Raw genomic sequence first — 13202 nt, 5'->3', positions numbered from 1 at the left:
CAAGGCTTCCAATTAGGGATTTTAAGCTATATTATGGCCACGTAATTTAGGCTTTTGTGTTCATTTTGATTGAGATCAACTTGTAAATACAACCATCAAATATCTCTGCTCTTAAGGCCTGAATAAAATCATCATTGGCTAGTACCAATCATGAAGTAACAACTAGGACATTGTACTGGTAGATTCTTTATATGTTTTATTGTTTTATATAATGCTTATTAATGCCTTTCTTTCTCAACAGTTTACCTCTGTAAATTTTTTGCTTTCTTCAAAAGAGTTGTATAAACGGCAACACATCATCATTTATCTTTAAATTAAAATACCCAACATTCAATTCAACTCTATTCCACATGTGTTTACATGGTTGAAGTGAAATGGGAAGACCAGATAAGGAGGAACATATCAAATGGACACTTACTAGATTTGGTGAATGCTGCATTGATCTCATGGATGACACACTGGTCTGGTGCATGTAGCCATAGCCTTGGGAATGGCTTTGCTGATAGGCTCCAGGAAGAACAGGCGCTACATGTTAAACATACACAGACACAAAGATTCCTTAAAGCTAGCCTCCAAATAGCCATCCCAAGCCCTCAAAGTGAGGTTATCCTCTGCTAGAAGCTTCTAAAACAAAATGCCTTTTCAGTGTTGTGAAATTTAGGTTGCAGTGCTATAAGTGATCTCTAGATTAGTAGAAACCTTAGTAGTTAGGGACACATGAAGAAAATCAGTTTAGCATGCAGTTAAATATATTTTAAATATTTTTGTTGTTCTATTGCAGATGCTATGTTAAAAACATAAACAAAAATTTGTCATACTCCCTGAAAGAAATCATGCTTTTATTTGACCCTGTGATCCTTTTCGGCATTTTCCAGAAGAAAAATCAGAATTTTAAAGGAATTTAATGGCATTACCAAACCAATGATAGAGTATAAATGTTTTCATAGGGTATTTCTCATATAACGGATACTGTCAATATTTCAAGTCATATAGCTGAATGTTACTTTTAAAAAGATGGCAAACATAACGTATGTTTAGCAATGTATGTTTGTTCAGTAGTTAACAAAGTCTGTACCCTTTAAAGAAACATTTACCTAGAATCTATGAAGCCTTTATTTTATGAGTAAGTGGTATCAGCTGACTTATCAAGACTAAATAAGTCAACTAAATATGTTACAAACACCTGAGAAACCAGAATTTCATAAACATTATTTTTCTATATTGAAAAAGTATCAAAATAGTATTCATTCAGTTTGTGCTCTCCAAACCACTAATTGTGACATTCAAAAGGCAGAGTTCCTGTTTTGAAGGACTCTGAATTCTAGAGAAGCCAACACAGAAGCTAGATTTTAAAATCCCACAGAATCAGCAGACATACGTTTGTGTGCATGTTTCTCTGTGAATGTGTTTATCTGTAACCAGAAACATGAGCTATAAATGAGGGTATTTTCATAGCATGCCCTTCATTGTGTTTCAAATAATTTATATGCTACATTAGTACAACTTTTATGTCATATGTGCTATAAAATATGTAATAGTTTGCCATTTTTGTTTAATCAGGCTGAGTATATAAAGTAATTACAAATGGTTGATTTATTCAGAACAGTTTTTATAATAAAAGGAATGAGAACATTTAATTCTGGGTGGTATGAATAATTAATATAAGTAGCAAATTCACTCCAATGATACGTGAGATCATCAATACTTTAAAGAAGTTTAATTATCAGAAAATTACAAATCATTTAATAGGTTCTCCAAATGATAACTACATTAGATAAATGGAAATTTTTAAAATAGCTCAAGTGAATTTATCTTATAAACTTATTACAAATTATGCTTAATGTCCAGATAGGGGATCAAAGAGAAATTGCCAAGATCTCCACTTGAATTATAGTATATTGTAAAGTCATTAAAACATCATTAAACATCTAATACTTCAGAAAAGAACACTTTTTAACCTTTTCAGCAACACTTAAATATTTAATGTCAAGAGATATTAAGTATATTGTCAAAATCCACTCACGAAGAAAAAATAATAAACTTCCCATAGATCTCCAGGCCCACTTAATTAGCTAACTAAGGAGGTTTTTCTATGTATTTGGATCTGGAAGCATTGAGCATTCATCCATTCACTGCCTCTGTTCTCAGTAAATATTTATTAGTTAATGCGTGCACAAAGCTCACTGCATTGGGCACACAGTAAGCCTTCACGAATGGTAACAATAATTACTGCTGTCCACTATGTTCAAGGCATGCCAGAAAGAAAAAAAGTGACAAAAACAATTGCTCTCCTGGAGCACAATGGTCCTGGACACCTGGCCTTTTACCAAATTGAGGAAAAGGCACTGGCTAATCGGTATTTCCAATTAAATGATTTGGGCTGCAGACTGACAGTCTTGCACTGGTTTTTAACCATTTAAACAACTCATGGCTTCATTAATTACTGCTTGAATCTATGTGTAAAGTTTTAAAGATTAAATTTAAACATCTCTATAAATTTATAAAAATTAAATTCCAATTCATTGTTATACCATTTAACTATGAACTTTGAGTTCTGATGTATAGAGGTAAGCACAGCCATCTTAAAATGTTTAGGAAAAACTTTCAGGAGTGAACTCTGAAAAGAGCTGGAAAACCAGGATATCGCATACTCTGTAAGACATTTAGGTTCGCTCAGTTTAGACATCACAATCCAGCTTAGTGTCCATAAGTACTGACAGTTCAAGAATGTTGCTTAATCATGTTCTCTCATTTTGGCTTTCAAAAAATAAGTAGGCTGGGTATGGTGGTTCACGCCTGTAATCCCAGCACTTTGGAAGACCAAAGCAGGAGGATTGCTTGAGCCCAGGAGTTCGAGACAAACCTGGGCAACATAGCAAGACTCTGTCTCTACTAAAGATAAAAAAAATTAGCCAGGTGTGGTGGTGCACGCCTGCCATCCCAGCAGCTACTAGGAAGGCTGAGGTCGGAGGATTGCTTGTACCTGGGAGGTCAAGAGTGCAGTGAGCTATGTGATCTCACCACTACACTCCAGCCTGGGTGACAGAGTGAGGCCTTATCTCAAATATTTTAACATATACATATGTTGAGATAAGGTCTCACTTTGTTACCCAGAGTGTATGTGTGTGTGTGTGTGTGTGTGTGTGTGTGTGTGTGTGTGTGTGTGTGTGTGTGTGTCAGTGTGTATATTTTGTGTGTTCGTATATATACATACATACATATATATACACAAAAAAAGGTATATTTAGGCCTACTCCTTATTTATATGTGACTTTCAAAGGGAACATGTGCTACTCAAATACAGCAAGAAAAGTAATGTATGAATCCTAAATATGTATATGTTGGAGAGGGCAGGGAGAGAGTTTAGAAGGAGAAACCTTGGAGGAAACATAATCCATCTATCTAGTCCTTGCCATTTATCTTCATGCCTTTATTGATTATTCTCATTTGCTCTCTGGCTAAATTACTTATTTAAAAGTTTCTTTGGGATTATAAAATCTTGTTATCTACCTGGTATAATAAAAGAGTTTTTAGGGAACTCCTATAGAGGTTATAAAAACCATAAATGATGGCTCACGCCTGTAATCCCAGCATTTTGGTAGGCTGAGGCAGGCAGATCACTTGAGGTCAGGAGTTAGAGACCAGGCTGGCCAACATGGTAAAACCCCATCTCTACTAAAAATACAAAAAATTAGCTAGGCATAGTGGCGTGTGCCTGTAATCCCAGCTACTTGGGAGGCTGAGGCAGGAGAATCACTTGAACCAGGGAGAAGGAGGTGGCAATGAACTGAGATGGCGCCACTAGACTCCAGCCTGGGCAACAGAGTGAAACTCTGCCTCAAAAAAAAAAAAAAAAAAATAGACAAACATAATTGAAAGCCTAAGGAAATTAACTTAATAAAAGCAAAATGGCAATTTAAGAAGAGGCACAAACACTACTTTTCTATTGTTTTGCTACATAAATGCCTTTTTTTGTAAAGTTAGGTAAAATAAGAAAAAGGAAATCTAAAGCAATGGCTTTACATTGGGTTCACTGAGAATTTGGTTGCAAGATACCTATTCCATGTATGAGATTTCTTCTATGAACATATGGAATCAAAGGATTTTTAAAAAGCAAGATGTTAGGTTAATTTGGCAACAAACAAGGGCCTTTTAATCAAAGAGTAAAAGCATAGTGTCCTGTTTATTAAACTTGTAATCAGATACTATTGGCATTGCTAGAAATGGGTGACAATAAAGGGACAATGGCTTTTCTAACCAAAGAGTGAGTTTGACAGGTTTTCTTATTTCAACAACATTAAAGCCACAAACAATAGTTTTAGTTATGCTAAGGCAGCAAAATACACAGACTCAAATTTCATTTCACATTGGTAAGATTTATTGACCAAAGATCTAGAAGCTGACTAAAGTTCTAAGCATTTCAGTTCTATTTTGGAATATCCTACAATATTTATAATATCAAAATGTCTCTTCTACTGTACAATAAAGTACTTTCGCATATAGCCTATACCAATATTTTCTGTTTAATATTTATTATTAAAATGGAAAGAGATAAAACCAAGATAAAGAAGCGAGTACATATGAAGACCATAAAACAGAAGAAGAAAAGGGAGGAAGAAAACTTTTTTTTTGAGGTGGGGTCTTACTCTGTCACCCAGGCTGGAGAGTAGTGGTGTGATCACAGCTCACTTCAGCCTCGAACTCTTGGAATCAAGTGATCCTCCAGCCTCGATCTCCCAAGTAGTTGGGCATATGCCACCATGCCCAGCTAACTTTTTTTTCTACAGACAAGATCTTACTACATTGCCCAAGCTGCTCTTGAATTCCCAGCCTCAAGTGATTCTCTTGTCTCAGACTCCCAAAGCACTGGGATTACAGGCATGAGCCACTGCACCCTGCTGAGAACATTGTAAGAGGCTTACCAAATCTGAAACTGGAAAAAAGAGGAAATATATGTAAACACACAAAGATTAAACGAAGAAAAGAAATGTACCCACAGTAAAGGTAGAAGAGTACTCAAAAAGAAGCTCACTCCGGGGGATGTACCTAGACTGAGTGAACGAAGAGAATAAAATTAAGTGTTCTTGGTGCATGGTGGTGCTTTGTATGTTGTCATTTAATTACTGCAACAACTATCTAAAATAGGCACCATTCCCACTTCGCAGAACAAAATACAACAGAGGCTTAGAGATCGAGCAGGAAGGCAGCAGAAAAATTATCTTTGTGTAGTGAAGCCACTGTAAAGATTTCAAGACATCCAAGATACGGTGAAGGTTTTGAAGGCCCCTCAATGACTATAGAGTAACAGTCGATGGCCAAATTCCTAATGCAAAAAAATAAAGAAAAGAAAAAGAAAAAAATAGTACTTTATTGACTACAGAGGTAATGTGAAGAGAAAATAATTTGGGTTTTTTCCTATGGGCTTACTTTTTGAAAAAAATCCAGGAAAAGGGAGAAAATCACCATTCAGAAATTTCCCAATGAAGAGTCTATATTACAATGCGATTATTGTCATATTTTCTAACACTTGACTACTGTTAGCTAATGCATGTCAAAAAACTTAATGAGGTTTCGTTTTTCTTTTTAGGACAAAGAATCTCTATTTAGACAAGCAGTGAGGAATCGCTAAAAGAGAAAGTAGAATACGCCACTAGTTTGGAAGTATTAAATAATAAACTAGGTCCTAGTTAAATCCTGTCTAGTCCATGAGCAAGGTTGTGCTGCTTGGTTATAACATAGGGCCATGATGTGGACCCTTCTGCTCAAATTGCTTTTACACATGTCACTGAGAGTTTCATGTCAGAGGCTCAAGTCCTATTCACATCTGCTTTTCCCCACAAGCCATAAGTGGGAGTTGAATCCACAAAGTTTATGCCTAATCCAGAAACAAGATGATATTTTTTAATCTGAAAGAATTCTTAGCACTACAGCAACCCCTTTTCCTTCCCTGCAGAATACACAAGCAAGCCAGACTGCCTCCGGATTTTAGTTTGCAGATTCTTAATGATAAGCTCTGAATAGGGAACTGCCTAAGAATCAGGCTACTGCATAACAAGCTGAGAATACACAGACTTCAATATAAAAATGAAGTGCTCTACAATTGAGTTAAAACCACTAAGTTTTAAAGACATGCCTAATCATCATGATACGAAATAATCCAGCTCAAGCTTTGGGAATCATTTAAAAATAAAAGCAATCAATCATTATTGTTGTTTTGAAATCAGTTTCAGCAGGAGCAACAAACCCTGGAAAGGAAGGAAAGGAGATGACGGATTGAGGACCGAGGAAGAATCAGTTACCTGCAGTGGTTTCAACCCTGGCTGCATATTAAAATCACCTGGGATCTTTTCAAATGTATTACGTTCAGGTCCCCTAGACCAATTATAATAAATCTGAATCTAGGGTGTCGGTAAAGGAAATTGAGTATTGGTGTCTTCCTTTTTTTTTTTTTTTTTTACAGGATCTGGCTCTGTCACCCAGGCTGGAGTGCAGTGATGCCATCTCAGCTCATGCAGCCTATACTTCCCAGACTCAAGCCATCTTCCCACCGCAGCCTCTAGAGCAGCTGGGACTATAGGTACACACTACCACACGCCGCTAATTTTTCTGTATTTTTTGTAGAGATCAGGTTTTTCCAGATTGCCCAGACTGGTCTCAAACTCCTGGGCTCCAGCCATCCATCCACCTTGGCCTCCCAAAGTGCTGGAATTACAGGTGTGAGCCAATGTGCCTGGCTGGTGTCTTGTTTTTCAAATGAGCAGCCATAATGCAGACTTACTAAACTATCATTGGCTTCCTTCTTCCCCATTTGACCGGAATTTAGGGGGATACGTGGCTCTATTTTAAACATTATATTCCCAAATTCCCTCTTATCCCCCAGTGCCTTGTTTACAGTATCTGTGGAGGCAAATGTTTGAACCTTGGGAAGCAGCCCAGGACTTCAGGAAGAAATCCAAGTCAAGAGAAAGCTCACTGTAGAATAATTTTGAGGTTAGTATGCAACATTCCTGGGAAAGCCAGTACCACGAGGCAGCGAGGGGAAGTGCACCCCATTTCCTTGAGGTAGAGCAGAGCAGGACCTGGTGGTCATCCGCTGAGAGGAAAGAGGAAATGTGCAGCCTAAAATGTCTTTGCAAAATCAAAAATTATCTCTCAAGCCAATGCCAGGATTCTATCAATTTTCTCCTCCTAGATTCTCATATTATCTGTTTTAATTTTCTAGTTTTAGCTAAATTTTATTTCTATTCCTATAATATATCCTGCTTATAGTATATCCTATATCTTGCTTACTGCTGACAATGCTACAGTAATATATGCTACTTAGAGTAATAACACATTTATTACTATTACTTTAAGATTGTAAATCTATACATACAATAAATGTATCATTTTAATCATTGAGTGTACAGTTGTTTGACATTAAGCACATTCATACTCTACAACCTACAAATCTTTATAAGAAAATGAAATCTACATAAAGTATTTAAGCATTCAGACATGTGCCTCTGTGAAAGTTAATGGGGAAAAGAGGTAAGATAAGACTCTACTTCACAGGAATAAAGAATCTGCATACAATAAACATTTAATAATATAAGGTAAATGGTTACAACCCTGTTAGCTCAGGATTTTACTAGTTTAGCTCTGAGGGTTCTGCTTTTCAGGATCATCCTTAGTCTCCGGCAATTTGGGACATTCGGTTTGCTTCCTTACAATGCTGCACCCCTGCACTTAGCATGTTGCATGCATTAGTGGGTGTAATCATCATCATAATCTTCTTTTCACCAATGAAGGGGCTGAAGGATAGCAGATTAAGTAACTTGGTCAAATATAAGAAACAAGGGGGAGCCAGAATTTAATGCCAAAAATCTAACTTGAAACCCCAAACTCTTGACTCTACTAAACCCAAATTATAACAGAAGAAATAACAAAACTGTGTGCGATCAATTTCAAAACAACCACTGTGAATTCAGAAACACACAAGAGCACTATGGTATGTTGAGAAGAGAAGTTTCTAGGAAGAAGTAGACTTTGTCTGAAGAAGTAGACTTGAGCAGGGAAGTTTCTAGGAAGAAGCAAACTTAGTTTGAAAAGGAGGCAGTCAACCCTTCCCACTTGAGGCAGTAGAAACGAGAAAAAGTAAAGAAAAATGAGTTTAAATGCACAGGATACGTGCTAGCCAGGCTTGTTAGGCTCACAGAGGTTACCCTATTGGTCATTAATTTGTGTGTATATGTGCAGTAAACATCCAACCAGAAGTTTTGTGTATGTGGTTGATAAAGTATGGCAAAACACCCCTGGAAGAAATTATAGAGACAGCAATTCATCTACTTTTGGAAAAGCAAACTTAAAGTAGCATGATTTCTGAAGCGATGACTTTGAGATTTCTTGTGAGAGTCATTTCAGCATCTGACAAGTCTCTGGGGAGAGAGAGTGTGTGCATGTGTGTGTGGGCATGTGCACGTGCAGTGTGTGTGTGTGTGTGTGTGTGCGCGCGCGCGCGTATGTGTGTATGTGTGTGTGTGTGTCTAAGTTTTGTTTCTTTTTCCCATTGCCAATACCAACCTATTTTATCCAGGGCAATTTTGCAGTTGCCTTATCTTGTATGATAAATTTCAAGCCTCTGTTCAATATCACATCTCCTAATGTGACTTCAATCACATTCCCACTGAGTAACAATGGCCTCATAACGATGGAACCTAACAATCTTCAAAGTCATTGTGCATAACGCTGCCTGAAAAAGACCTCCCAACCATCAGTATTAGAATAAGCAATGCTGCCACCGACATATGAAGGATGTAGTTGAAAATACAATTCCAAGAGATTTTCTTAACCATTCCTTCCCTAAATATAAATAACCAGGTTTATAATATTGCTTAAATAAAATATTTAAAGATTCTTTATTGCCTGTTAATTGCAAAAGGAAACGTATGTACTTTATACTTCTTAAACTACACATAGACATTACATTTCACCATTTCATTGATATATCTGACTTAGTTGTCTCTAATAAAAACTTCTAGGCTGGGCACAGTAGCTCATCCCTGTAATCCCAGCACTTTGGGAGGCGGAGGTGGGTGGATCATCCAAGATCAGGAGTTCAAGACCAGGCTGGCCAACATGGTGAAACCCCATCTCTACTAAAATACAAAAACTAGCAGGGCATGGGGGTGAGCGCCTGTAATTCCAGCTATTCAGGAGGCTGAAACAGGAGAATCTCTTGCACCCAGGAGGCAGAGGTTGCAGTGAGCCAAGATTATGCCACTGCACTCCAGCCCGGGGTGACAAGAGTGAAACTGTCTCAAAAAAGTAAAAAAAAAAAGTAAAAAAAAAGAAAAAAAAAGAACTTCTCTAAAATATCATTTTGAGGAATTTGCAGTTCCTAAATATTGAAAAAACACACAACATTAGTTGTGTTTTTAATTATCTGCCAGTTAAACTTGATTAGCCTCACCAACCAAGAAAATCAGTACATTCTGATTTTGAAGCCAACTTCTTTTTCTCTAGAAAAAATTAGCCTGCAAATGTTCTGACAGAACTGAGCTAAACCATAATATGGTTTAAATACAACTAGATAGCTTTAGATTTAGAATTTCTGCTGTTTTGCTTCAGAATAATCTAGCCCATTTACTCCTACATTTAGATTTGAATTGCAACTTGCATTTTTTTCCCCTCAGATTTGTTTCTCATTTTAGCTCTCTTAGGATAAACTTTCCAAGTTGTAACTATAATTCAAACCATAAATACAAGCAGGATTGTCAGTGAGAGAAAAGAAAATAATATCTTGCCCAAATTATAGAGTCTTTAATAATATTCTCATGGCGCAAAATCTATATGGCATGTCTGTGTGCACATGAACATGGGTGAGCCATCCCCCAAAACAAGATAGAAAGAAAATAGAGGAATGTATAGTACAGATACATATGTAGCTTCCTGACAAGAGCTACATAACTTTGGGCAGTTCTTTGATAAGATGAAAGCAATTCTGAACATGAAACTGGCAGGTAGACAGAGATGCCATTTCCATTCATGTATCCATATCACTAAGACTAGCTTGTAGATGCAAATTATGCCATGACTGACTCTTCAGCTCACAGCAAATCCCAATTTTCCTCTACTGCCCATGTTGTATAAATCAATATTTAATATGAAGATTCATTACTTTACTACAATGAAAGAAATTCTCATTATTCCATTGCAGAGTATATTCTAGAAATACTATTTAGATCAATGCATGTAACATTTTTTAAAGACTTAAAATGGCATTGTCTTTGGTTTTTCTTGAACTATATGCCAACCCTTGGGGAATATCATCAATCCATAAGGAGCTCCCATATGTAGTTTTACACTAGACATCCTAAGCAAAAAGCCACACTAAGTATCATAGACATATCTTGGTACTGATTAAATTGCTGAATGGGCACATATATATATAATAGACATATATAAAACTGACTCAACATGTCCCTGACATGATTTGAAAATAGCAAAATATGAGAAACTGAATGTGAATGATTGTCTGGGTCTCAGAGAGCCCTAATTCTCTATGTGGGGCTGGACAAACAGGCAGGCATAAAGATTCCCTGCCAGGTAGGGAGGTCAACAGGTTGACTGCACACAACTGTAAGGATAGCTAGACATGAACAAGGTAAGAACCTGACAGACCAGTAGACAAGTTTAACACACGTGGGTCAGGTATATGGCACAAGAATAAGATCAAGGACCAGAATGAAAAATACAGCCAGGCATGGTGGTTCCATCCCTGTAATCCCAGCAACTCAGCAAGCTGAGATGGGAGAATCCCTTGAGCCCAGGAGTTCAAAACCAGCCCAGACAACAGAGCAAGACCCATCTCTGCCAAAAATTAAAAAAAATACTAGCCAGGCATGGTGGTGTATGTCTGTCCTCTCAGTGATTCCAGAGGCTAAGGCAGGAGGATCCTTTGAGCTCAGGAGTTAGAGGTGCAGTGAGCTAAGATTTGCCACTGAACTCCAGCCTGGATGACAAAGCAAGACCCTGTTTCTAATTTAAAAAAAAAATGTAGCATGGGCATATCAGAAATATTAGGGGGAAAGATCAGGCAGTAAGAAGTAGGAAATCTGGCCACAAGGGATGAAGTACATAACAAGAAGCCAGGACCACAGACAAAAGGCAAGCAAAATGCAGACAATTCAGACAATATTTCTCCACTGTATTATTTCCAGCACGTGGAAATTTTAAAGAGTTCCTCTAGAGTCATGATCCAATCTCCACGACCTACTCACCTAGGGCTTTATGTGGGGCACCTGGCTGAAATGGGAAGGAGGACAAAAGCAGGGAAATTTGAGACTGTGACAATCACATTGGTTTTTCGCATGAGACAGACAGGGAAGCATGCATATTTATTCAGTCTATGATCCAACTTGGACATCGATTTTAATCTATATAAACCAAAAACGACTATTTTCATTTCATCTGCTAATGTTCAACCATTCGATAAGCAAGAATATCTATTTTCTCCTTTACATGCATGTCACTTTACAGTTGATGAAGCTCTTCCCAACGAACTTTTTCATTTGACACATATGCTAGAGCCACATTTATATTCTCCCTGACAATCAAAACTTCTCTTTCTCCAAATCAACTCAGCCTCACAGGAAATATATCTTTAATGTTTTATTGTTCCTACTTTCAGTGTCAGATGTTTCTCCTTCACACACATACAGAACCCTTTGATTGAACCTTGGCAAATCAATGAAAGACACATTTGCATTCTAGAACAAGTGCTATTCATTAGTATTTGATCCTTTCCCCAACTTCATACTCAGAAAAGAAAATGTATGACATTTCTTTGATTCCTGTCTATTGAGACTAAGAATACAAGTTTCTCTAAGGGCTTCAAATTCAATCAGAAGCCGTAAACTGTTTCTCAGGGAAGTAATAGAATGAATGCATATTTGCTAATATATAATATAATCATGTGATAGCCTACAAATTGGAATTTGCATTATAAAGAAATAATTTATTTTTCTAATGATCAGATTCATCACAGAAATTTATTTATTTATTTTGTCTTATTTTATTTTTGAGGCAGAGTCTTGTGCCATCGCCCAGGCTGGAGTGCAATGGCACAATCTTGGCTTACTGCAACCTCTATCTCCTGGGTTCAAGTCATTCTCCTGTCTCAGTGTCCTAAGTAGTGAGGACCACAGCTATGTACCCCCACATCTAGCTAATTTTTGTATTTTTAGTAAAGATGGGGGTCTCACCATGTTGGCCAGGCTGGTCTTAAACTCCTGGCCTCTAGTGATCTGCCCACCTTGGCCTCCCGAAGTGCTGGGGTTGTAGGTGTGAGCCACTGTGCCTGGTTCTTCACAGAAATTTAGTATTTCAATCATCAGTTCTTCAAATCTTCCTAAACTTAAATGAAGATAGCATTTTTTTGGAGAAATTTAAACACAAGGGCATTTTGGGGACAAATTTAAAGAAACTTCTCAAATTCAGTTTGGAAATAACACTCGAATACAGTTGAGAAATACAACTGAAATCCTCTTGCTGACTGCACATTCTTTACAGAAGTCAGGCTATCAAGGAGTTGGACTGGGGGGTGGTCTTGAAGGGTCACCAGTGGTCGGAAGACTGAAGCAGTGGCTAAAATAGAAATACTAACAAGTTTATTTTAAATGAAGGTACATAGTTCTAAATCAAGAGTGTATGTCCTTTTTCATTAATAAATCTCATGTATATTTGAAGTTTACAACATGATGTTATGAAATACATGTAGGTGGTAAAATGGTTATTACAGTGAAGCCAGTTAACATACCTGCCATCTGACACAGTGGTGTGTGTGTGTGTGTGTGTTTGTGTGTGTGTGTGTGTGTGTGACAGAGAGAGAGAGAGAGACAGAGAGAGAGAGCGAGAGAGAAAGGGGCAGCTACAATCTACTTATTTAACAAAAATCTCCACTACAATTGTATTAAATACAGTCCACATGCTATACTTTACATCTCTAGATGTGTTTATCTTACATGTCTGCTACTTTGTAACATTTGACTTACATCTCCCCATCCCCCCACACACTGTAACCATTGTTTTATCTTCTATCGGTATAAATTTTACCTTTCTTTTTCAGATTCCACATATAAGTGAGATCATGTACTATTTTTCCATGTCTGGCTTATTTCACTTAGTTTAATGTCCTCCAGGTCCACCCATACTGTGGCAAA

The 13202-nt window shown here is 37.2% G+C and overlaps 1 protein-coding gene across 21 annotated transcripts in view; it reads right to left on the bottom strand.

Annotated features, from left to right (window-relative positions):
- Window positions 1-13202, bottom strand: part of NEBL (nebulette) — a 690461-nt gene that overhangs the window by 325963 nt on the left and 351296 nt on the right. For 17 of the 21 annotated variants that reach the window (XM_032244129.1, XM_032244113.1, XM_032244114.1 and 14 more), the window contains one exon: window positions 419-525. The exons of the other annotated variants lie outside the window; for them this stretch is intronic. In XM_032244129.1, coding sequence (XP_032100020.1) covers window positions 419-525 — 107 coding nt within the window. The remainder of the gene's footprint in view (window positions 1-418; window positions 526-13202) is intronic. 21 annotated transcript variants of the gene reach the window in all.

This window comes from Sapajus apella, unplaced genomic scaffold (genome assembly GCF_009761245.1).
Source record: "Sapajus apella isolate SASKATOON/1434 unplaced genomic scaffold, GSC_monkey_1.0 scaffold53, whole genome shotgun sequence".
Taxonomy (NCBI): domain Eukaryota; kingdom Metazoa; phylum Chordata; class Mammalia; order Primates; family Cebidae; genus Sapajus; species Sapajus apella.
Note: the sequence above shows the minus strand (reverse complement) of the source record. Positions and strands in the feature narration are given on the sequence as shown.